This window comes from Euprymna scolopes, chromosome 2 (assembly GCF_053919585.1).
Source record: "Euprymna scolopes isolate OS-2025 chromosome 2, ASM5391958v1, whole genome shotgun sequence".
Lineage (NCBI taxonomy): Eukaryota > Metazoa > Mollusca > Cephalopoda > Sepiida > Sepiolidae > Euprymna > Euprymna scolopes.
Window position 1 is genome coordinate 162,545,028 of NC_136483.1, and position 27,263 is coordinate 162,572,290.

At 33.8% G+C, this 27,263-nt stretch overlaps 1 protein-coding gene and 1 pseudogene across 2 annotated transcripts in view; both read right to left on the reverse strand.

Moving 5' to 3' along the window:
• LOC145298312 (chondroitin sulfate synthase 1-like) overlaps positions 1-27,263 on the reverse strand; it is a 146,248-nt gene that overhangs the window by 10,617 nt on the left and 108,368 nt on the right. For both annotated transcript variants that reach the window (XM_080144312.1, XM_080144311.1), the window contains one exon: positions 23,916-24,420. In XM_080144312.1, coding sequence (XP_080000438.1) covers positions 23,916-24,420 — 505 coding nt within the window. The remainder of the gene's footprint in view (positions 1-23,915; positions 24,421-27,263) is intronic.
• Positions 20,219-20,391, reverse strand: LOC145242420 (U2 spliceosomal RNA; annotated as a pseudogene).

Genomic DNA, 27,263 nt, shown 5'->3' on the forward strand with positions numbered 1-27,263 from the left:
TTATTTCTCTTAATTAATTAAAAATTGGTCAACGAACGGACAGGTCTCAATAAAATACTCACTTATAGCCTTACATTTTTGGGTATGTCTTATCCAATGCGAACTGCTTCGACACTGTCTCAGTCGTCAAACACGTGATTATTTCTAATGAGTGAGTGAATAATAATAGTAATAATAATAATGATAATATTAATAATAATAATAATGATAATATTAAAAACTACAACCACAACCGCAACAATAATTATAGTAATGTAAGAAACGAAAATCGGACTTGTAAAATATTAAATACTAGCATTTCAGTCCGGCGTTGCCCGGGTGTTTGGAGGTGTATGTTGAGCAAAAAAAAAAAAAAAAAGTAAAAAAAGCGGTAAATTTTTTAAACTTTGACCCCTATTATATGACACCTTAAAGTTTATTGTTTGGGGCTCAAATCAAGTTATTAAGTTAGATCCCTGTCCAAAGAACCTATATCTAAAATTTCAAGTGTTTAGCCCCAAAATTGACGGAAGAGTTTGGTAGAGTTCTCAAAGGTCAAATCCTTGAACTTTGACCCTTTAACAGGAAAATTTCTCGCCGAAAACGGATTAAAAAGATTTTTTCCAAATCTCAGTATCCTGTATATCAAATTTTGAGTCTGTAGACTGAAAATTGACAGAGTTATAGCGTAGGGAATTGTACACACACACACACACACACACACACACACACACACACACACACACACACACACACACACACACTTGTATAGATATACTAGCATTTCAGCCCGGCGTTGCCTGGATGTTTGGACGTGTATGCTGAGCAAAAAAAAAAACAAACAAAAAAAACGTTCAATTTTTTTTTAATTTGACCCCTATTATGACCCCTTAACATTTATTCTTTTGGGTTCAAATCGAGTTACTAAGTTAGATCCATGTCCAAGGAACCTATATCTAAAATTTCAAGTGTTTGTCAGAGGAGTTTGGTAGAGTTCTCAAAAATCAAATCGATGAACTTTGACTCCTTAACAGCCAAATTTCTGGTCGAAAACCGATCACATCGATTTTCCCAAATCTCAGTACAGTGTATATGAAATTTCGAGTCTGTAGACTAAAATATACAGAGTTATTGTGTAGGGAAATGTACACAGAGACACAGACATACATACATACATGCATACAAACAGACAGACACCTACACGGACACACAGACACGTTCACTTTTATAGATATACTAGCATTTCAACCCGGCGTTGCCCGGGTGGTTGGAGGTGTATGCTGAGCAAAAAACAAAAAAAAAAAAACAAAAAAAAAAAAACGGTCAATTTTTTTAAACTTTGACCCCTATTATGACCCCTTAACATTCATTGTTTTGGGATCAAATCAAGTTATTAAGTTAGATCCACATCCAAGGAACCTATATCTAAAATTTCAAGTGTTTAGACCCAAAATTGTCAGAGGAGTTTGTTAGAGTTCTCAAAGGTCAAATCGTTGAACTTTTACCCCTTAATCGCCAAATTTCTGGCCAAACCCGATCACATCGATTTTCCCAAATCTCAGTACCCTGTATATCAAATTTCGAGTCTGCAGAGTAAAAATTGACAGAGTTATTGCGTAGGGAAATGTACACACACAGACACGCACACACAGGCAGACACTTTTACTTTTATAGATATATAAATAAATAGATAGATAGATAGATTACTAGCATTTCAGCCCGGCGTTGCCCGGGTGTTTGTATGTGTCTGTTGAGGAAAGAAAAAAAAATTGTTAGTAGGAAGGCAGGCTCGAACTCGTACTGCAAAGGAGGAAAAGAACAGGGAAAAAACTTGATGTCTATGCTGTTACGACCACAGCCAAATCGGAAGTGGCATGTTTTAAAATTAAGGCTAGACAATCGAAAGGAGAGGATGACTTTCAAAAATATTAGCGAAAAAAAGCGACCCCCCTTTGTAGAAAAGTTCCCAGTTGAAGATGAAGATATTAATGTTTTTAGCCAATTTTTCGATATTTGTCGTATGAAAGGTCAAACTTTTAAACAATACTGATCTTGGTAAAATCTGTTGCCTCTGTCGAAAGTTTTAGATATGCATCTGTCGAAAGTTTTAGATATGCAAACATACATACATACATACATTTATATATTGGTAACTAAAAATTTTCGACCCAAATCGATTAAAAAGCTTGCTCTATCTCTGAATACCATTTATGTCAAATTTCAAATATTTAGACCAGAAACTTTCTGAGTAATTTGGTAGAGACCGCAGACGTCAATTTTTTTTTAAGTTTGACTCTATTATGATCCTTAACATTTATTGTTTTTGGCTCAAATCAAGTTATTAAATTAGATCCGTGTCCAAGGAACCTATATCTAAAATTTCAAGTGTTTAGACCCAAAATTGTCCGAGGAGTTTGGTCAAATCGTTGAACTTTGAGCCCTTAACAGCCAAATTTCTGGCCGAAAACCGATCCCATAGATTTTCCCAAATCTCCTGACCCTGTATATCGAATTTCGAGTCTGTAGACTAAAAATTGACAGAGTTATTGCGTAGGGAAATGCACACACACACACGCACAGATACACAGGCATGTTCACTTTTATAAATATATAGATTCAGACAAAACAATTACGAACTATAGAAATACATACCACAAAATACAGAAAAGATGATTACCCCCCCCCCAAATAAAAACAGTGCCAAGATGAACAATATGGAGAGAAGTGAAATGGGAGACAAAAGGACGGAAAAACATATAAGAAAAGAAGAGCATTGTACCATTTCATAGCACAAAACATTCAATGAAGGGAAGCAAATCGTCTTTTCACCAAACACATACTTGTGTACCCATAGGTTATCACTGGTGTGCAATCAAGAAATACTATTTTTTTGTTATACACAGATTTAGTCTTCATTCTTTTTTTTTTTTTTACAAGGTGGTCACCACTTATCAAGGCCCAGAAGCCACTCAGGGATAAGGGTTATCGCGTATGCAGTACGTTAGTGTTGAGATTTGATAAAGTGTCTTACTTAAGGGTGCGGTTCATCAGGAATTTGTTTATGTTGGATTTGAAGACATCCAAGTTGTAGTCAGGTGGGAAACAGGCAAACGGAAGAGAGTTCCATAGGCCTGCACTTCTAAGAAAGAAGCTTTGTTCATGAAATCTAAGTTTTGGTTTTGACACAGATAAAGAGTGGGGAAAATTTTTGACTGTGATTTCAGCTAGACGGGTGTTTTTCATGAAAGATTGGCGAGGGGAGACCAGAGATTGGAGCTCAGACGAGCACTTGCCATGGAAGTAACGATAAAACAAAGACAGGCTCGCAACGTCTCTCCTGTGTGAGAGAGAGAGAGGTTGCAAGGAAGAGAAAGAGAGTAACTCCGCTGTTGTGGGGGTGATAGAGGGCAAATATAAATGCAGTGGTGTAAGCAAGTGCAACCCAGAAGCACATATAAGGTAAATTATGGTCTTCACTGGAGATATCCCTACCACACGGAAAGCCATCTTTAATGTAGCCACATATTCCATGCCCATGGCGATCTTGGGGGTCAGATTTAGATGTTAAGTTGGAGTATCCTTTAATTATGAACTCGTCTAGGGAAGTAGTTGGACCTATGCCAGTTTCGCTTAGGAAGAATATGTCCGGTTTCATCTCTTGTAGTTGGGTTTCAACCTCTGGAAGGTTGGAACATAGATCCCTGATGTTGGAGAAGGAGATATGGTAGTAGGGGTCTACATTGGAGGATGGGGTTCTAGGTTTATTCGTGATTTTTTTTTCTGGAGATATTTCATGTTGCGGATTTGGGATTTTTGGAACAGGTCGACAGACTTGGTTAGAGCAGGACAGAGAGGGAAAGCAAGAGAGAAAAAAACAGGAATTTTTTTTTGTAGCACATGATAAAGTAAAGCCGTAACAATTACCCACTAGTATGGCATTGAGAGGCCCCACCAGAAACTACTGCATGGTCCAGAATCCATTTACCAAATGGCAATACAGCAGCCCCAGTACTTTGCACCTGTTGATAGGACAGCCTCCTTAGTGGTTAATCCAAGTTTCGGGTCCCTGACTATCAGGCAGATAACGTCTGCCCAGATGAAACGTTCACCTCCAGCACCCTTACTAGTGACATGGCCACTAGGATAGACATAGAAACAGAAAATTTCCGACATCTCAGGCTACTGTTCACGAAGTACTGCCATCCTGGAAAACAGCTTTTTCTTCACCCTTTGTCAGAAAAATCACTCATTGGAAATGAGGACTGAGGGACAAATAAGGAGAAGCAAGAGTAACGAGAGCTGCCGATAACACATCCATAATGCGTTATCTACTCTCCATTAAAAAAAAAAGAAGGGAGGTTAAAGGACTTATTAATATTTACTGAGTAAAAGTTCGTAGCTCTAATTCGAAATTAAAAATTTTTGAAGATAAATTCCCCTCCCATATTTACGAATGAAATGAAAATGGAATACATTACTGTAATTTCCGTTTAAAGTTATTAAGCTTTTTTCTTCTTATCCAAGAGACATCCAACAAAAGAATTATAATAAGGACAATTTAGCACCAAAATGATTTTTAAAATACCGCTGCGGAGTTATCACGTGTTGACATATTCATTAAACTTATTTCTTATCCAAAAGACACCACCGGCACATTTGAAAGCTTTTCGTTCATTGACTCTTGCTTTCGATTTTCAGTCCTTATGGCAGACTGAGTGGCATAGGGTCACGGTCGGAGGGATGATTTCGTTTATATTTATACAGAAAAAGTTAGCTATCGTCGCTTTCTATGTGTGTGGTCATTGATTTGTATTGTTGCATCGTCTAGTGGCTATTTAATTCAGGTGGATTACTTATGTATGAAAGCAGAAGGAGATTTGTTGATGGTTTTAAAGGTTTTATTGAAAAGAGAAGTTCGTTCACAAGGGGTAGAGGGAGAGACTATAAATTTATTCCTTATAAATGATAAGCTAAAATTAATTTCTTATTATTTAATTTTCTTACTTAATCAAAAATTGATCAACGAACAGACAGGAAATTGAGAAAATATTCACTTATATCACTGTGTCTTTTCTCTTGGCTTCCCTAATGCGAACTGCTTCAACACTCTGTTCCAATCGTCAAACGTGTGATATTAGTTTGGGGCAAAATAATGTCGTTTTTATATATTTAGTTGAAGGTAAAAAAACGACATTATTTTTGCACCAACCTAATAATTTCTTATGCAGTCATAAACACCTACGTTTAGCATGTTCTATCTAGAGAGCTGACATCTTAACCCTTGCATTAATCGCACCAGGTGCACTGAGTTCATCTCCGTTCGCCTCCAGGTCGTCCTCATATGTACTTAATGTAACTCTCCTGAAATTCATACGACCCAACATAATCTCTACCTACCGGTATAAGGTCCTAATATATAACAACATGATCTATATAAAAAAATTGCAAAAGAGAAACTATGGATATGGTCGTAAAAAGAATATCTGAAAAGAGGATATAAATCATCACTGTCATCATAATCATCATCATCATCATCATCATCATCATCATCATGGGTTTAATGATGATGATGATGATGATGATGACTGACGATTTTTACCCTTTTTTCACATATCCTTTTTGAATTCATGACAGTTGTACATCAAAATAAACCACATGAAAGCCAAGATAGTAAAGACACAAGAAAAGAGTAAATGTAGACTATGTGGACAAAGAGACGAAACAGTAAACTGCATCGTAAGTGTATACAGTAAGCTGAACAAAAGGTTTGTAAAATAGACATGACTGGATTGGGAAAGTAATCTGCTGAAAATTGTGCAACAGTTTGAAAGCAAGACATGTTGCCAGTGAACCGTAAGGGGCTACTGTGATATGGCCCAGCTTTATACGGGCAAACTTTATAGGAACAACCTGGATGAGGAGTTGGGCAGCAATATGCTTGTTTACATTACATTTAAATAGGAGAAACAGAGAGCTTTGCGCACACAGATAAACAGTACAAGAACAAGTTATTATTGAAAATATAAAAAGCATGAAGTTATCTTAAAGTACGAGTAGACAAAATTGCCAAGCCATGATACCAGACATGATAATAAAAGCAAAGAGGAAAACAGCCTTTCAAATAGTTGACTTTGCTGTTACAATCGTAGGATTTACTATATGGTTTCATGATTTAGCAGTCGTCTTATACAACCGATATATAATAAATAATATGGTTTCATGATTTAGCAGTCGTCTTATACAACCGATATATAATAAATAATATGGTTTCATGATTTAGCAGTCGTCTTATACGACCGATATATAATAAATAATATGGTTTCATGATTTAGCAGTCGTCTTATACAACCGATATATAATAAATAATATGGTTTCATGATTTAGCAGTCGTCTTATACAACCGATATATAATAAATAATATGGTTTCATGATTTAGCAGTCGTCTTATACGACCGATATATAATAAATAATATGGTTTCATGATTTAGCAGTCGTCTTATACAACCGATATATAATAAATAATATGGTTTCATGATTTAGCAGTCGTCTTATACAACCGATATATAATAAATAATATGGTTTCATGATTTAGCAGTCGTCTTATACGACCGATATATAATAAATAATATGGTTTCATGATTTAGCAGTCGTCTTATACAACCGATATATAATAAATAATATGGTTTCATGATTTAGCAGTCGTCTTATACAACCGATATATAATAAATAATATGGTTTCATGATTTAGCAGTCGTCTTATACGACCGATATATAATAAATAATATGGTTTCATGATTTAGCAGTCGTCTTATACAACCGATATATAATAAATAATATGGTTTCATGATTTAGCAGTCGTCTTATACAACCGATATATAATAAATAATATGGTTTCATGATTTAGCAGTCGTCTTATACAACCGATATATAATAAATAATATGGTTTCATGATTTAGCAGTCGTCTTATACAACCGATATATAATAAATAATATGGTTTCATGATTTAGCAGTCGTCTTATACGACCGATATATAATAAATAATATGGTTTCATGATTTAGCAGTCGTCTTATACAACCGATATATAATAAATAATATGGTTTCATGATTTAGCAGTCGTCTTATACAACCGATATATAATAAATAATATGGTTTCATGATTTAGCAGTCGTCTTATACGACCGATATATAATAAATAATATGGTTTCATGATTTAGCAGTCGTCTTATACAACCGATATATAATAAATAATATGGTTTCATGATTTAGCAGTCGTCTTATACGACCGATATATAATAAATAATATGGTTTCATGATTTAGCAGTCGTCTTATACAACCGATATATAATAAATAATATGGTTTCATGATTTAGCAGTCGTCTTATACAACCGATATATAATAAATAATATGGTTTCATGATTTAGCAGTCGTCTTATACAACCGATATATAATAAATAATATGGTTTCATGATTTAGCAGTCGTCTTATACAACCGATATATAATAAATAATATGGTTTCATGATTTAGCAGTCGTCTTATACGACCGATATATAATAAATAATATGGTTTCATGATTTAGCAGTCGTCTTATACAACCGATATATAATAAATAATATGGTTTCATGATTTAGCAGTCGTCTTATACGACCGATATATAATAAATAATATGGTTTCATGATTTAGCAGTCGTCTTATACAACCGATATATAATAAATAATATGGTTTCATGATTTAGCAGTCGTCTTATACGACCGATATATAATAAATAATATGGTTTCATGATTTAGCAGTCGTCTTATACAACCGATATATAATAAATAATATGGTTTCATGATTTAGCAGTCGTCTTATACGACCGATATATAATAAATAATATGGTTTCATGATTTAGCAGTCGTCTTATACAACCGATATATAATAAATAATATGGTTTCATGATTTAGCAGTCGTCTTATACGACCGATATATAATAAATAATATGGTTTCATGATTTAGCAGTCGTCTTATACAACCGATATATAATAAATAATATGGTTTCATGATTTAGCAGTCGTCTTATACGACCGATATATAATAAATAATATGGTTTCATGATTTAGCAGTCGTCTTATACAACCGATATATAATAAATAATATGGTTTCATGATTTAGCAGTCGTCTTATACAACCGATATATAATAAATAATATGGTTTCATGATTTAGCAGTCGTCTTATACAACCGATATATAATAAATAATATGGTTTCATGATTTAGCAGTCGTCTTATACAACCGATATATAATAAATAATATGGTTTCATGATTTAGCAGTCGTCTTATACGACCGATATATAATAAATAATATGGTTTCATGATTTAGCAGTCGTCTTATACAACCGATATATAATAAATAATATGGTTTCATGATTTAGCAGTCGTCTTATACGACCGATATATAATAAATAATATGGTTTCATGATTTAGCAGTCGTCTTATACAACCGATATATAATAAATAATATGGTTTCATGATTTAGCAGTCGTCTTATACGACCGATATATAATAAATAATATGGTTTCATGATTTAGCAGTCGTCTTATACAACCGATATATAATAAATAATATGGTTTCATGATTTAGCAGTCGTCTTATACAACCGATATATAATAAATAATATGGTTTCATGATTTAGCAGTCGTCTTATACAACCGATATATAATAAATAATATGGTTTCATGATTTAGCAGTCGTCTTATACAACCGATATATAATAAATAATATGGTTTCATGATTTAGCAGTCGTCTTATACGACCGATATATAATAAATAATATGGTTTCATGATTTAGCAGTCGTCTTATACAACCGATATATAATAAATAATATGGTTTCATGATTTAGCAGTCGTCTTATACGACCGATATATAATAAATAATATGGTTTCATGATTTAGCAGTCGTCTTATACAACCGATATATAATAAATAATATGGTTTCATGATTTAGCAGTCGTCTTATACGACCGATATATAATAAATAATATGGTTTCATGATTTAGCAGTCGTCTTATACAACCGATATATAATAAATAATATGGTTTCATGATTTAGCAGTCGTCTTATACGACCGATATATAATAAATAATATGGTTTCATGATTTAGCAGTCGTCTTATACAACCTATATATAATAAATAATATGGTTTCATGATTTAGCAGTCGTCTTATACGACCGATATATAATAAATAATATGGTTTCATGATTTAGCAGTCGTCTTATACAACCGATATATAATAAATAATATGGTTTCATGATTTAGCAGTCGTCTTATACAACCGATATATAATAAATAATATGGTTTCATGATTTAGCAGTCGTCTTATACGACCGATATATAATAAATAATATGGTTTCATGATTTAGCAGTCGTCTTATACAACCGATATATAATAAATAATATGGTTTCATGATTTAGCAGTCGTCTTATACAACCGATATATAATAAATAATATGGTTTCATGATTTAGCAGTCGTCTTATACAACCGATATATAATAAATAATATGGTTTCATGATTTAGCAGTCGTCTTATACAACCGATATATAATAAATAATATGGTTTCATGATTTAGCAGTCGTCTTATACAACCGATATATAATAAATAATATGGTTTCATGATTTAGCAGTCGTCTTATACAACCGATATATAATAAATAATATGGTTTCATGATTTAGCAGTCGTCTTATACAACCGATATATAATAAATAATATGGTTTCATGATTTAGCAGTCGTCTTATACAACCGATATATAATAAATAATATGGTTTCATGATTTAGCAGTCGTCTTATACGACCGATATATAATAAATAATATGGTTTCATGATTTAGCAGTCGTCTTATACGACCGATATATAATAAATAATATGGTTTCATGATTTAGCAGTCGTCTTATACGACCGATATATAATAAATAATATGGTTTCATGATTTAGCAGTCGTCTTATACGACCGATATATAATAAATAATATGGTTTCATGATTTAGCAGTCGTCTTATACGACCGATATATAATAAATAATATGGTTTCATGATTTAGCAGTCGTCTTATACGACCGATATATAATAAATAATATGGTTTCATGATTTAGCAGTCGTCTTATACGACCGATATATAATAAATAATATGGTTTCATGATTTAGCAGTCGTCTTATACAACCGATATATAATAAATAATATGGTTTCATGATTTAGCAGTCGTCTTATACGACCGATATATAATAAATAATATGGTTTCATGATTTAGCAGTCGTCTTATACGACCGATATATAATAAATAATATGGTTTCATGATTTAGCAGTCGTCTTATACAACCGATATATAATAAATAATATGGTTTCATGATTTAGCAGTCGTCTTATACGACCGATATATAATAAATAATATGGTTTCATGATTTAGCAGTCGTCTTATACGACCGATATATAATAAATAATATGGTTTCATGATTTAGCAGTCGTCTTATACGACCGATATATAATAAATAATATGGTTTCATGATTTAGCAGTCGTCTTATACGACCGATATATAATAAATAATATGGTTTCATGATTTAGCAGTCGTCTTATACAACCGATATATAATAAATAATATGGTTTCATGATTTAGCAGTCGTCTTATACGACCGCGATATAATAAATTTATTAAAAATTGCTCCAATTTTGTACAGCGTCTTATCTGATGGTCGGCTTATATGCCGAAATATACGGTATATATATATATACTATTTAAATAATAATTATTCGTTTTTACCTACAGACACTAGTGTTTCACGCTTATCAATTCCTGCCGATCATGAGATTTGAACCCAGTCACAAAATCACCTTCTGCTCCATTTGCCGAGCCCCTACCTCATAGCCACCAAATAATTTTATGAAAATGAAGGAAATTAAGAACTACTAAACACCAAATTCGGGAGAGTACAAACGACAATCCTTAGAATGTTGTCACGAGCAGAAGTCGTGAACATGGCTTTATATATATATATATACTAGCTGTACCCTGCCACGCGTTGCAGTGGCTCAATTTGGTGTAATGGAAAAATTTAATGAAAGAGAAAATGCATGTTTCTTATATTAGTACAGCAATCCACTGCAAAAAGTGAAAAAGAAGGCGAAACTGAAAAAAATGGTGCTCTTGCAGAATTTGATCTGGATCCTCGAGAGTTTCTGTCAATCATTCATGTTTTGGACTTGAACAACAATCAGTGGATGAAGCCGAACGTAGCAAAAATGTTGAAACGCTAAATGCTTTTTTTTTTGTTTTAAAAAATGTGATTTAGTAATTAATATTTGGTTGATGGTGGGGGGAGGGGGGGTTACTATACACAGATTCGAAAAAGTCGTCCAAAAACAAATAAATGAAAGCAAAGGTAAGGTAATTTACGTTTCTACCTAATTGGATAATTGTTTAGTGTTTTTATGTAATGTAAAATGTTTAATTGGCTCAAAAAACAGAAATGGTCGCGAATTCTGTTGAATACGTTAAGTTTGGGAAAGTAAGTTGAAAACTAAAAACTATACAAAACAGTGTCTGAAATTCACCGAACATATGTTACCATGACATAGGCTGGCATAATGGATAGGTTTCTGACAGTATTTTGTATAGTTTTTTAGTTTTAACTCACTTTCTCTAACTTAAAGTAATCAACAGTGTCCACCACCATTTGTAGCTTTCAAATACACCAATAAACACTGTTTTTCGAGCCGACTAAACGTTACATTAAATGAAAAGGGTTTATATTACTAAACACAGATACAAAGAAATTGTCAAAAAATAAATATATAACAAATAAATGTTATCAAAGGCAAGAAAAGTAAGTGTTCTACCTAACTGGATAAGATTTTAGTGTTTTTATGTAATGTATAATCGGTTCAAAAACATTCAATGTTTATCGGTATATCTGAAAAATACAAATGGCGGCAGACTGTATCGAACATGTTAAGTTTGGGGAAATTTTGGGAAAATGAGTTTAAACTAAAAATACTGTTAGGAACTCACTCAATATATGTTACCATGATGTAGGCTGGCATATAATCGGTGGTTTTAAACTTTTGCTCGATACAGGTGACGACTTTTAAAAATCCCTTTTAGTGATTACCTGGTGTGAGGATATTTGTACAACTAAACGGCAAATCTGCTAAAAAAAATCCGGTATTATTTTACTTTAAGGCCTGTTTCACGTTCATATATAACGAAATATTTTATTGTAGATCTCGGTGTGCTAAAAACGAATCTGCAAACCGTTTACGTAGCAAAAAAAAAGTTTTCATGACATTCCTGAAATTACTTTTTCGAAAAGTGGGTGATCACTTTTCAATGTAAATTTAACTTAGAATGAGCACCCACTTTCTGGCCACCTGAGAGAGGGGCATTTTTCTGTTTCTTGGCTAAAAAGTTTTTTGTTTGATTTCTTTTGCATGGTAATAACCCCTGAACTCTGGGACTATTTTCTATTTAACAGCCGTAGCCTTCGTTTACGCTATGCGTAAGCATAAACGAAAGCTGTTTAGTCAATAAACATGGGAAAAAATCCCCCCTCTCTCAGGTGGCTAGAAAGTGGGTGCTCATTTTAAGTTAAATTTACATGGAAAAGTGATCGCCACTTTTTCGAAAAAGTAATTTCTTCATATCATAAAAACTATTTTTTTTGTGACGGAAACGGTTTGCAGATTCGTTTTTAACACACCAAAATCTACAAAAAAAATTTTGTTATTTACGAACGTGAGACACACAGCCCTTAATGGAAAATTATATCAAAAATCCGGGGGAAAATAGTTTTCAATAAAAACAGCAAATGAATTCGATAGAAAAAAAAATGGATGCTATTTTTTTTTCTTTCTGTGTGTTTCTTGGCTTAAAAGTCTTTTTGTTTGATTTCTTTTGCATGGTATTAACCCCTGAACTCTGGGACTATTTTCCATTTCACAGACGTAGCCTTTGTTTATACTATGCGTGAGCATAAACGAAAACTGTTAAATATGTATTCGCGTACCAAACTGCCTTGTAAAAAAAACCTTTAAGCCAATAAACACGAAAATAAATGCCCCTTCCTCAGGTGGCCAGAAAGTAGGTGCTCATTTTAAGTTAAATTTAGATGGAAAAGTGATCACCCACTTTTCGGAAAAAAAAATTTCTTCAGATCATGAAAACTATTTTGATACTCCTTGGGCGTTGAGTTCCATGGCGACCCGCAGAATTATTTAATGGTCGTTCCCTTAGTACCCCCCTAGTAGCAGTGTCAGAAATTTCGTGAAAATAGCGAATAATTCCACCCCATCTTTCCAAGCTTATAACTCCTCGAAAAATGCAATTCAAGCCCTAATTTTTTTTTCAATTAAAGGAGCAAGGACCAAGATTTTATTAAAAAAAACTAAAAAAAAAACGTGTTTTTTTTAAAAAGGTTTTAAACTTCGGACTTTACAGGTAAAATTCTAAAAGAACACTATGTTTTTTTTGTTTTAAATTTGAATATATTATGTTATGTATTGACCTTTTCTCTTCAATTTGTGAGTAAATAATTATGTACTTATCGGGTTCTAAATTAATTATTATTAGACATTTACAAAATGGGAGGCGTGAATTATTCGACCCCCTGTCTTTCCAAGCTTATAACTCCTCGAAAAATGTAATTCAAGCCCTAATTCTTTTGTCAATTAAAGGAGCAAGGACCAAGGTTCCATTAAAAAAAAAAGAAAAGAAAAAACAAATAACGTGGTTTAAAAAAAAGGTTTTAAACTTCAAACTTTACAGGTAAAATTCTAAAAGAACACTATGTTTTTTTTTTAAATTTGAATATATTATGTATTGACCTTTACTCTTCAATTTGTGAGTAAATTAAATATTTACTTTCGGGTTACTAAATTAAGTATTTACTTTTTAATAGACACTTAAAATTGGTATGGGGGGGGGGTTCGTGAATTTAAAAAAAAAACATTTGTCTAAAATATTATATTCGATTTATTGGAAAGAACATAAAATTTCACATTGACCCTGAAAATATCGTAAAAATAGAATCAATAGAAAAATTTTGATAGATTTTTAAAATTTAAAAATTGAAAAATATTGAGTTTAAAAATTGAAAAATATTGAGTTCGGAAAATTCATTAATGTTTAAAAAAAAAATATTTCTATTACTTTTAAAACAACTGTAATAGTTTATTTTGGAAGTATAATCCATAAATAAAATAAATAACCCACTTTTAACAGAGAAATTCCGAGATGTTTATATTGTATTCGCAGTTTCGTGTTAGGGGTGTCAAAAATTCCTACAAAAATTCTGATACTGCTACGCATGCGCACGTAACATTTTTTATTTATTTACTTACGTGGTGGAGTTTCTATACTGATAGGTTTTTTGAAATTTTTTCACTGGATTATTATTGATTGAACACTAACCAGATTATGAAAAAAAATTGAAAAAAAAAAAAAAATCATTTCAACATTTGAAAGGGATACTCACTTTTTAGTTACCACGTTCTGGTAAATCGGTCACTTTTTATTTATTTATTTATTTATTTTTTTTTTCTAAATACGGAAGTGTCTTCGGGAGATATAAAATGGTCGCATGTTGACGAAGCAATGTATCGGGAGGCGTACGGGATTAAAAATTATTGGTAAATTTTTAGATTAGGTCCACTCCACCTCCTCAATTTTCTTTTAAATGACGACTTGAAATGGTTTTCGACTATGCTGAATACGAAAATCGCATCGAAATTTTGCAGAAATAAGTAGTTATCAAGATATAAAAAGTTGTATTATGCATTGTAATCTTTGGCGGCCATCTTTTTTACGTGTGTGTATTTGTTTATGGCGCGTGTGCACGTAAAAAGATGGCCGCCGAAGAATACAATGCATAATACAACTATTTATTTCCGCAAAATTTCAATGCAATTTGCGTGTTCAGCATACTCGGAAACCTATAAATGTCGTCATTGAAAGGAAAATTGTTGAGGTGGATCTAATGTAAAAAAATACCAAATTATTAAACATTTCTCCAGCATGTTAGTGAAATTTATAATACTTTTAAAAAATTAAAAAGAAACAAAACAAAAGTTTTGAAAAAAAACTCACCTTTCACAAAAACAATTAAAAAAAAAAAACACACACAAACTGTGTGTTTTTTTTTTGTTATGATAAGTAAAAAAAAAAATAAAAATCTCGAAACTTTATTTTCATGAAAACAATTAAAAAAAGTCCTGTTCTCTCTATTTTTTTTTCTTTGAGAAACAAATATATTTCTGACTTACAAATGCGGTAGAGACTCATTATTTTTACTTTCTATGGTTTTGATATACCGCGTTTTTATTGCTTACAAAATGGGTGACTGATTTATCAGAACGTTGTAACTAAAAAGTGAGCACAGCACCACTTTCAAATGTCGAAATAATGATTTCTTTTTTACATTTTTTTTTTTAATAATCTGTTTAATTAGTGTCCAATCAATAATAATCCAGTGAAAAAAAATTCCAAAAACCTATAAGTATAGAAATAAAGCATGGGAGTAATGTTTGTACAACGTAACGTCGCCTTTCGCACTTTTACAAACATTTTTTAAAAAAAGTAACTAAACCATTTATTGATAATTTGTCACGTGTACAAACATTTATTTATTTACGTAGGCTTAACTCCTTTCATGAATAAGAAAAGTTTTACTCTTTAAGAATAATAAAAGGAAAAAGTTACTGAACATTTATAAAATGACTTCTTTTCATGAAGGCCAGAGGAATAGTTGGCCGAAAATTCGTGAAACAACAACAATAAATAAAAATGGTGCTAATGCAGAGAGCCGCGCTATTTTTTAAATCATATTTCCACGTTTAAATAACGTTTTACGATTTTTTTATTTTTTATTTATTCAATTGTAAGGTTAAAGTACAGAATAGGTACAAAACATCCTTACCTCCCCATGTTAAGAATGACTTTTTAAATAATAACATTATTTCAGCACGGATCACTCTCTGCATGAGTAATCTTATATAGAAAAAAAAAAAAACAAACTCAAAAGCAAGCAACAAACTTTTTTTTTTTTTGCCTTATATAATAAAGAAAAGATGTGTAAATTAAAAAATTTGGAAGATAAACAAATGAAATATGTTTTTTTTTTGTTTTTGTTTTTTTACTTATCGAGTTAACAGAAAATTAAACCTTTCGTCAAATCGTGGCTGTGAAATGAATCGAACCGGAAGTTCAGTTTTATCAACAGAACAGATTCGCAGAACCGATAAATAAATATATTTATTTTATTTAATATTTTAATTTTAATTAGGTAAATTTATTTTAATAACATAAAAACATACCTCGGCTCTAAAAATTGGTTGTCTGAAAATTTCAAATAAATTGGTAACGTATAAACATGATTTTATTTCTTTAGAACGAACCAACTTTACATTTATATATATATATATATATATATATATATATATATATATATATATATATATATATATATATATCTGTGTAAGGTTTGTGGAAAAAACCTCAGCCAGAAAAATGCTTGATTATAAAGAAAATCAATATAAGAGCATAATATTTATTTATATATGTGTATTACACAAGATCAGAAAACATTATATATATATATAAGTTGAGTTCCTTTAGTCATAATCGGAACCGAAACCAAAACTTATGAAGAATTCTTGATAAAATTATTTATAAAAAAAATAGATGATTTAAGGGCCATCAACTATAGTCGAAACCGAAACCAAAACTTATGAAAATTCTTGGTAAAATTATTTATGACAACAAACAGATGAACATAGCAATTAAGCGACCCGGATGTAAGCGTGACACACAAAAGAACACACACGCTATCGTATTAATATATAGATGTTATTTATTTACTTGGCCACTTTTTTATTTTTATTTTTTTCTGAAAGTTTGCCAATATACGTGGTTGAATAGAATGTATTTATCTTTTTATTTACTTTAATCGATAAACTTGGGCAGCTTAGTTTCCCGACAGCCTCTTAAGTATAATTACACCCCTCTCCATGATTGTTAACAGGGGATGTGCAGTCGGGTCATTATGTAGGTAAGTTAACTATCAGGACTTGTTCAAGCATGTCATTCCTCAAACCGACCTAACTAGATAGATATAAACATTCCACTTAATAAGGACACAGCTGCGGAAAGAATTTAAAAAACAGGATAAAGATCTCGATATTAATACCTCAAAAAATGTTGTATCGCTAAACGCCATCTATATCGGTTTTCTTTTTTAAGGAACCCCCGAGGCTATGAAAAGAGAGCGAGTGACACAAATTTAATGTCTTCACCTAGAAACTAAAACATCTATAAACTAACACACATGCAGGTTAGATTAGAAAATTACTAACATCAGAGAGTATCCAATATCTTCACAAGGTCACAATTCGCCCATGCATGGAGTATTGTTGCCACATATGAGCTGAAGCATCTACAACTAGTCTATTACTCTTGGACAGGGTTCAGAAAAGAGTCTCAAATCAAATAGGTCCCGCACTGTCGGTCAAGTTCAAACCTCTGGCCCATCACTGCTATGTCGCATCCCTGTGTCTGTTTTACAAGTAATTTTATGGAATGTGCTCTGATTAACTTGTAGCACTTATGTCCCCTAAATGTACATGCCCCTAACCTGACAAGCAGCAAAATCCCACCCATTCAACTTTGAGGTTCTTAAATGTTGGAAAGCCTTCTACTCTAATAATTTCTTCCCTTCCAGTACATGTTGAATAATGTTTGTGTGTGTATGTGTGTGTGCACATATCAGTCTGAGAAGCTAAGTAGAAAAGAGGCTGTGACAGGAAAGGGTATCAAACAAAGAGAGTTTGAAGCTTCTGTAACTGTGTGGAAAGATTACAGGATGGCCACTGTGAATTGTAAGTGCGAGAGATTTGCGGTCCTAGACTGCATTGTGTTGCTGAATCTAGGAAGCGTGCACAAGTGGTCTGCACAGTTAGTTGAAATTAGTCAAAATTAGGTGCGCACAGTCACAAGTTAGAGCGGGAAAAATAAATCCATTCCATGGAAAGTGCTTTGTTGAGATTAGGAGCGTACAGTCACAAGTGAGTGTTTTGTGTACATGTGTGTGTCTGTGGGTATATGCACGTAAACATGCCTTTTAACTTGTAATGTTTGTGATATGTTCGTTGTGTATGCACGTGTTCATAAGAGTTTATTAGTGTATACATTATGTCGCCTTACCTTAAAATGAAAGTACGCCTATTGAGGCATATGGAAATGTGCGTCTGTCTACATGGACGGTTCAGATGAAAAGGGCAGAGATGGGTAAAGAATGGAAGTGGATAGAGAGAACGCAAAACAGGAAGTAGAGACGCCACCTGTCAGACAAATCGGAAATCATGACAAGAGCAAACAACCGATGTGTATTGAGTAACGTTTGTGTGCATGTGTGCACGAGATAGATATCGGCATATCAATCTGAGAAGCGTCTGCCTATAGAACAATTCATTTAAAAATGTGTAAAGTAGAAATTTGTTTATCTTAGTTAAGTTCCAATTGTTTCATCTTTGATGATATCTTTTTAGTGGGTACAGAAGGCGATAACAAAGAGAACATAACCATGGCATGGATCGACTACAAAAAAGAAAACACCACAATTTCACGGACAAAAATATTTGACAAGTAAGAAAAAAAAAAACTATCCAGACAACATGTAGATATTAAACAAACTATAACAAAAAAGGGGGAGCTTAAGGAGATGCGGATACAAATCTAAACATTACAAACGAAACACTACTAACAATAATGAAAACTAGTTTTATGAAAATACTAGCAGAGAGACCCGACGTTACCCGGGATTGAATGATGATCAACGAATGTTTCATACTCCCATATTTTTATTGCCATTGAAATTAGTGAAATCGCCCATTTTTCAATCAAATCAATTGATTGCATGCTCTAGTTGGGGACCCATCTCCATGCACCGGGAAGAAGCTTCACATGCCCTCGCCCCCACAGTGACAATCCACAATACATTGCAATGTAGACTACAATGTATTGCGAACTGTCACATTAAAGTTTAAAATGTAAAAGCCAAGTATCATGCTTCAATCATGCTTTAAACAGAAACATTCATTTCAAACACACTTCTGTCATATCAAAGAACCTACTGTTGATTTTATATGCCTGGCCTTACTGCTTGTGTGGTAATAAAACTTCTCAAATACGTGATGTTAGGCTGTGTAAGGTGTAAACTCTGGTGAAAATCGCTTGTCCCTTCTTTTATTGGATTATCTTGATTATCAATTATTAATACTTATGAAGACATTCCGATACAAACCTATCTAAGAACATTACCAGGCACATAAAGTACGTTCGTATTAAATTTCCTAAAAAAATCGGCCCAGCCTTTTCCGAGTCCATAGGGAACCAACTCGCAGACACACAGGCAAACAGACAAAGTTCGTTTTATATAATAGTACAGATAAACGAAAGAGAGGACGAAGAAACTTCATGTGATGGCACGAACTATCATATGTGGGAAATGCAATTTTTAAGGATGCAAAAGTAAAAATAGATGACCTTGTATATTTGGATAATCTGAAACTATTGACTAAAACAAACAAACGAAAAGGAACTAGAAACACTAATAAATACAGGTAGACCAGGGTTTCCCAAACTTCAGGACACCATGGAGCGCCTGAGCAGGGCAAAGACTTTTCACGGAGCGCTTACAAGATAATTTCTAAAATAAATATGAAAAACATTAATTTCAAATTTTAACTTATACTTTTGATTCTGATTTTACTATATTTTTGAGTTTGTTTCTGATTAATCAAAAATTGTCGCACTTTCTTGTTAATTTAGGGAGTAGGCGAGCTGGATAGTGATAATTGGTATGAAGGGTTACCCTACATTGACCAAGCTCTTATATGTGGGGTTGTCCCCACATATGGCCTTTGCTTGCAGTATCTACCGGAACAGATGGTATTTATTTGCTCCCCCACCGAGCAAATTAGGCACAAGGCCAATTTTTAATGTGAGGAGTGAAGGGGAGGGGGAAGGGAAAAAGGGGACCAGCTCCCGAGAGGTGGGAAATGGGAGCTGATTAAAGGTCAGGTATGTGGGGTTGCCCCCACATCTGGTCTTTGCTTGTAGTATCTGTCGGAACAGATGGTATTTATTTGCTCCCCCACCGAGCAAATTAGGCACAAGGCCGATTTTTAATGTGAGGAGTGAAGGGAGGGGGAAGGGGAAAAGGGGACCAGCTCCCGAGAGGTGGGAAATGGGAGCTGGTTAAAGGTCAGGCATGTGGGGTTGCCCCCACATCTGGTCTTTGCTAGTCATAGCTAGTCATAGCCAGTCATAGCTTGCAGCATCTGAAGAACAGATACTACACTTTGATCTTGGCCAAAAGGCCAAGAAAAGTTTATTTATTTGCTCCCCCACAGAGCAAATTAGGCACAAGGCCGATTTTTAATGTGAGGAGTGAAGGGGAAATGGGGACCAGCTCCCCGGGGGATTAGGGGAGCTGGATAGTGACAATTGGTATATAGGGTTAGGCCGAGAAAAGCTTAAAAAGCTAAGAACAGCATCTATTAACAACAGACCTTTGATCTTAACCAAAAAGGCCAAGCACAAAATTGTTACAGACAGATCGACAGACCGACTGACCGACCGACAGACTGACCAACGGATCGACAGACTGACTTATAGAGTCGCTTGAACGTGACTAAAAATACCGAAACATGAATTATTTCTATTTAAATTTTTGCAGATAATGCTGAGCAACAAGGATTGTGTGCAGAGACTAATATTGACTAAGAGATGTTAAATAGTGAAGAATTGTGAGTTTAATCTCTGGTGAACGAAGTTGAGAAAAGGTAACGCTGAATGAGAGCAACTTACCACTGTATATTACATGAATTCTTCACCTTTCCCTCCATCAATAGTACGGTGCCAAATTTTTTGCCATTTTGTAGAAGAGGTATTTTAAACGATTGTAATTTATTTTATGCATATTGTTATTACTTATACATATCAAATATCAACACGATTTATTAAATTAAACTAATTAAAAACAAAGTATATCAAATCCCCAAATATCTCTCTCCATCAAACAATGTTTCCATACTTGATGACTGACTGGGACAATTCCTGAACGACATATCAGAACTACCCCTACGATCTATGTTTAAAAAGAATGCATCTTGATACACCGTCTGACTTAACTAATTGGTTAACGGCGTAGACAACTACATAAGCCCCAAAAAATTCCAACAGAAACCGAACAGCCAGACATTATAAAAAAAAGTAGTTACCTCCCTTTGTTCAAACTAATTATATCGACCACTTCTCCTTTCTGAAAGCCCTATTTTGATTGGCTAGGATGAAGCTCCTTGGCCAATCAACAAACATTTAATATAAGCAGAATTCTGGAAAAACAGATTCGTCCTCTTTTTGAATCAATCGTCGGCCTGTAGACAACTATGGAAAATCTCTCCTAAATTTGCCGCCGAATTTTGATTGAACTTTTTCAGGGAGCCGTCCAAGACTTTTGGACGATAAAGAACTTTTTATTGGACTTCTAAAGCCGCAAACACAATTAGTTTTGCAAGAACCTTTTCTTTGTAATATTTTCAATTTAATATACATAATTTTCTCCAATTCTTGTGTAAGTTCAGCAATCTTTATTTCTGTATTTCCCACTTCCTACTTCAACAAGACACCAGCTCCCGGCAATCGCCATAACATGGAACACCCCTAAATGTGCTGCTGTAATTGCACAAAGAAACTGCTATTGCTTTAAACGTAATGGAGGTTCTGAAAATAAACAGCAATCACAGCAAAAGGATTATAGAAAAAACGAGAGCGTATCATACTCAGTATTATACAAGTCCTAAGTAGAAGAACAGAGGCTTGGTTCCCATAAGTTTTGGCAAATAACAAACAAGATCTTGAACGAATACGTGTCACCTACTAGGTTTTGAAGCCGGTTTTGAACTTTGTCAAGGCAAGATAGGGAACTCCGAGCAGCTCCTTTCTAGATGTAGCAACAGTACTCCATTTTAGGATGTACCTGGTTCTTAAACAGATTTTGTCTCATGGCACCACGTGCTCAAGGTCGGAAAGAGACTCAGAAAAATCTTGGTCGTTGTTTGCCTTTGAAGTGTTTACATAGATCCTTTATCCATCATCAATGGCCTAAAGTGATTTCGTCAGCTTCAAACAAAACAAAACTTTATGCCAAGAACTTTGCATCAAATTCAACCCTATCAGGGCCACCTACCTCCTAAACGTTCTCCCAAGACCAAAAATAATCCAAGCAGCATCTACATATCTGTTCGTTATGTTTCCACACTCATCAAGAACCTTGATGCCAAGAAAGCAATATTCCAGTTAGAGTACTCAAAAAGCTGCAACCAGAACTAGCACCTGTACTTACAAAGCTGTTCAATCGATACCTAAAAGAGAAATACCTTGGGAAACCTCATTAGTTTGCCCAGTTTTTTTAAATTCTGGAGATCAGTCTTTTGCATTTCAATACAAACCAATTAGTCTTCTGTGTTTTACGAGTAAGTTGCTTGAATCCGTATTAAATAGAGAAATTGTGAACCATCTCAGCAAAAACAACCTACTTAGTGACAAGCAATATGATTTCCGTCTTGAAAGATCTACAGCTGATGTACTGACTGTAATTTCACATTGGATCAGTGAATTTATTGACTGGGATTTCCTTTCTAGAGCAATATCTTTTGGACATATCAAAGGCATTTGATTGGGTTTGGCATAAAGGTCTACTTCACAAGATTTTCAGCTATGAAATATCTGAAAATGTCTTCTTAACCATCGAATCTTTTCCCTTCAATAGACTTTTACAAGTAGTTATCGATGGGCAGCCGTCATAAGCTTAAAGTATCAACGCTGGCATGCCTCAAGGATCTATTCTGGGCCCCAATTTTTTTTTTTTTTTTACATGAGCATCACCACTTATCAAGGCCTTAAGGCCACTCGAGGATAAGGGTTAAAGATTGTACTCTCTTCCTTATCTTTATCAATGATCTCCCAAATAACATTTTAAGTCCATTCGTTGACATATACACTAACGACACTGCCATCTACATAAACACCTCAAAGGCAAACAACAACCAATATTTTTCTGAGTCTCTCTTCGACCTTGAGCATGTGGTGCAATGGAGCAAAATCACCTACCTGCTTAAGAACCATATACATCCTAAAATGAAGTACTGTTGCTACATCTAGAAAGGAGCTGCTCAGGGGCCCCCTATCTTGCCTTGACAAAGTTCAAAACCTAGTAGGTGATGCCTTTTCCCTTCCCTGCAACCTCTTAAAAATTAAAAAATTGCAAACTTGAATAAGTCGTTGGAAGTCTGAGCTCCAATCTATGTGCCCCCCCCCCGGCATGACTTTCACGTAAAACACGTCTAGCTGAAACTACTATAAATAATCCCCCTCCCACTCTTTATCTGTGCCTAGACCTAAACGTAAATTCCATGAACAAAGCTTCTTTCTTAGAACCGCACGCCTGTGGAACTCTGTTCCGTTTTCCTGCTTTCCAGCTGACTACAACATGGTCATCTTCGAGTCCAACGTAAACAAGTTCTTGATAAACTATCCCCTTAAGTAATCCGATTTACCAAATTTCCATTACTAACAATAACTACAAAATTTCCCCATGGACTACTATACACTCATTAACCTTTATCCTCGAGTGGCCTCTGGGCCTTCATAAGTGGTGACTCCTTTGTAAAAAAAAAATGCTTTGTTCGACACTTAAAACCAAGATATTAAATTTTAATCAAATTTTAATAACCATTTTTAAATTCAAAACAATTTAAAAAAAAAATAAAGGAAAAGAAAAATAGATTGTTTAGAAAGTCAGAGTTTCATTTTTAGATTGAAAAGTTAAAAGCAAGAAAAACCGTTTTCTTACCTATACAGTAAAAGAAATCTTTCCCCATGCCAAGTTTTCCTTTCTCCTCCGGTATCCCCTGTCCATAATGTCCCATGTAAATGTTCTGACTGCTGTTGAGGGAGCGAAGTAAACTCCCTAATTCCTGACCCTTGATGAACACATCGTCGTCGGCTCGTACAAAGTACTCGTAATTGTCCGCGTGATTAATATACATGTATTTGAGCATTTCAAAGACCTTTCCCTGTGGTGGGTACACGTTGTCCGGCACTCTGTTCAAGCGTATCAAAGGTAGACCTTCTGGAGCTGGTTCAGTGCTGTTGCCAACAAAGAACGCCACGTCTCCCGGGATGGTTTTAGTCCATGTCATTTGGATGGCCCAGTCGCGTGATTTGAAGTACTTGTGGCTTGTCATTATCCCGACAAGAACCAGCTTCTTTTTAGGTCCCTTATGAAATTGGAACTGACCCAAATCTTCCACAAACTGAGGCGAGGATTGAGGCATTATAGGTTCAACCTGAATCGGCTACAAGATAAAAACATAGAAATAATTAGAAAGAAAGAAAAAAAAAACTGAACAAAAAAAAACAAAAACAAAAAAACAAAAAACAAAAAACAAAAAACAAAAAAAACAAAAAAAACAAAAAGAAAACAACCCTAAAGCAAACAAAAAAATATTTATATTCGTAGAATTTAGATCATTTAGACTGATATTCTTATCTAGAGTGTAATTTTCACAACGTTTTGGTTGACGTAACCCCTGACCTTCTTCAAATGTATCTTGTTTAACTTGGTAATCTTTCTGTTGAACTTGTGAATCGGCATAGAATTTTGAACAGGATCATTTTATTTAATTCATGGGGGCAGCATGCTTTTGCCCCATCGAAAAGTCCGAAGTAATTCACTCTTGTATTTTGAGAATGGCCCCCAGAATTGTGTCACTTACAACTGAATGTTACCAAGTACTTCTTTTTTAGACAAGATACACCTGAAGAAGGTCGGAAGTTACATCGACCGAAATGCTGTGAAAATTACACTTCAGATGAGAACAGTAGTCTGGAAATTCCAAATGATACAAATTACCAATCGTCATCTAAAAAATTCAGAAAAACTACTTATGTATATTGTTTCGGAATTTCTGAGATAACGATTAATAATTTGTAGTTTTCTTACATAATAATTGCTCGTTTAAAAAGGTTGCTTTTTAATATGAGTAGAGTAGGCTAGAGAGAAAGAGAGGGAGAGAGAGGGTGCGAGAGAGAAAGTAGGGAAAGGGAGAGAGAGAGAGAGAGAGAGAGAGAGAGAGAGAGAGAGAGAGAGAGAGAGAGAGGGTGGGAATATATCAAATGGAAAAAAGAAATCCAATTTAAATTAGTTTATTTTTCTTTTATTAAGCAATTAAATAGTAGTGATCCCCCTTGCCGATTGATTTTAACCTTCATAATAAAAATGTTTCTTTTTAAGATGAGTAGAGAGAGAGAGAGAGAGAGAGAGAGAGAGAGAGAGGGAGAGAGAGAGAGAGAGTGAAAAGATATCATCAAACGGAAAAAAGAAATCATATTTAAATCAGAATCTATCTATCTATAAAAGTGAGAATATGTGTGTGTGTGTGTGTGAGGACACTTCTCAACCTATATACACAACGAATTTTTATCTACAGACTTTGAAATTTGGTATATAGAATATTCAGACATGTAGAAAACTTTTTAATCCGTTTTCATCAGGAAAAAAGGGCTGCTAAGGGCTCAAAATTGAAAAAAAAAATGGTACTTGGGAGTCATCGTTATTTTTTCTGTTTATCAATTGTTCCATAACTGCGCATGCACAGTCAAGAAACATAAGAGCTTTTTTATTTTAAGAATAAGCTTTTTTGAAAACACTTTGTAAATGGTGTGTCAAGCTGGTGTAATGGTTATCGTACTTGACTCAGTGCCTTTAGGTTTTGGTTTCGATCTCAGCTCGAGTAATTTTTTTTACATATAAGAAGTGAACTGTTTAGGAAAAAAATCATAATACTCGCCTACACATGCCTCATTATCTGTATTAATTAAAATATAATATTCATACGTATTTTACGATCGAGTAACATTAGGCGGCCGACTAGTATTTCTATAAAAATGAGAATGTGTGTGTGTGTGTGTGAGGACAATTTTCAACCTATATACTCAACGAATTTTTGACTTGAAATTTGGTATATAGGGTATTCAGACATGTGCAAAACTTTTTAATCGGTTTTCATCTGAAAAAAGGGTTACTAAGGGGTCAAAATTGAAAAATTGGTACGTAGGGGTCATCGGATTTTTATCGGTTTCTCAACTGTTTTATGCATGCTCATACGTGAATCGTTAAAAGAACAAATTCCTTATGTTAAAAATAATTAGATTTGAAAAAACTGTGTAAATGTTGTGTCAAGCTGGCCTAATGGTTATGGTATTTGATCCACTGTCTTTAGGTTTTGGTTTCGATCTCAGCTGGAATATTTTTTTTTATTTACCAGAAGTGAACTTTTTAGAAAAAAACATAATACTCCTATGCACATGTCTCAGTTTCTTTCCGCTTTCTTTTTTGCTTCTTTTTTTTTTAGGGGATTTAATGCTACATTTAATATTGGGCAACGCCGGGTACATTTTCTAGTATATCTATATAAACCATGGTCATAATACTCTTACTAGGAATACATGTCTTGTCTCAGTTTCTGTATGAATTAAAATATGATATTTATGCATATTTTACGACTGGGCAACGCCGGGCGGCCTGTTAGTTTATATTTGTTTTTATTATTCAGTAATATATGAGTTATCCCCCTTCCCGATTTTGATTGTAGCAGTCATAATAAAAATTTCCCATATTGACAGTTTTCTGTGCAGAAGCACATAATTGAAAAAAAAAAAAATTCTAGCAAAGTGCATTATTATGATGCCAATAACATGGCACAACAATACAAATGGAAATTGGCTAGACAGAAGCAAATTTTAATTTTATGTTTCTGAATTTTCGAGATGAGGATTCATATTGGATTATTCAAATTACTATTCTAATATTGGATGTTATTATTACAATGTTTCGGCCGATGTAACCGCCAACATTATTCACATGCATCTAGTTAAGAATCGATACAGAATTGTGAATGGCACCCTTTAATTAATTCATGGGGGAGGGTAACCGTTCTCATTTCATAAACCCTGACCGAGTAGAAGTCTTATCTTTGATTATATTCTTAGTATCGTCTGTATCGAGAATTGAACTTCAAATCTCCAGAAGACTATCACTTTGAACTGTTTATACTTAGCACTTTATCCGTTGCGTCGCAAGTCCATATGCTTGATGGCATGAGAGTAGTCTACCCTCATGTGGATTAAATAAAGTGTT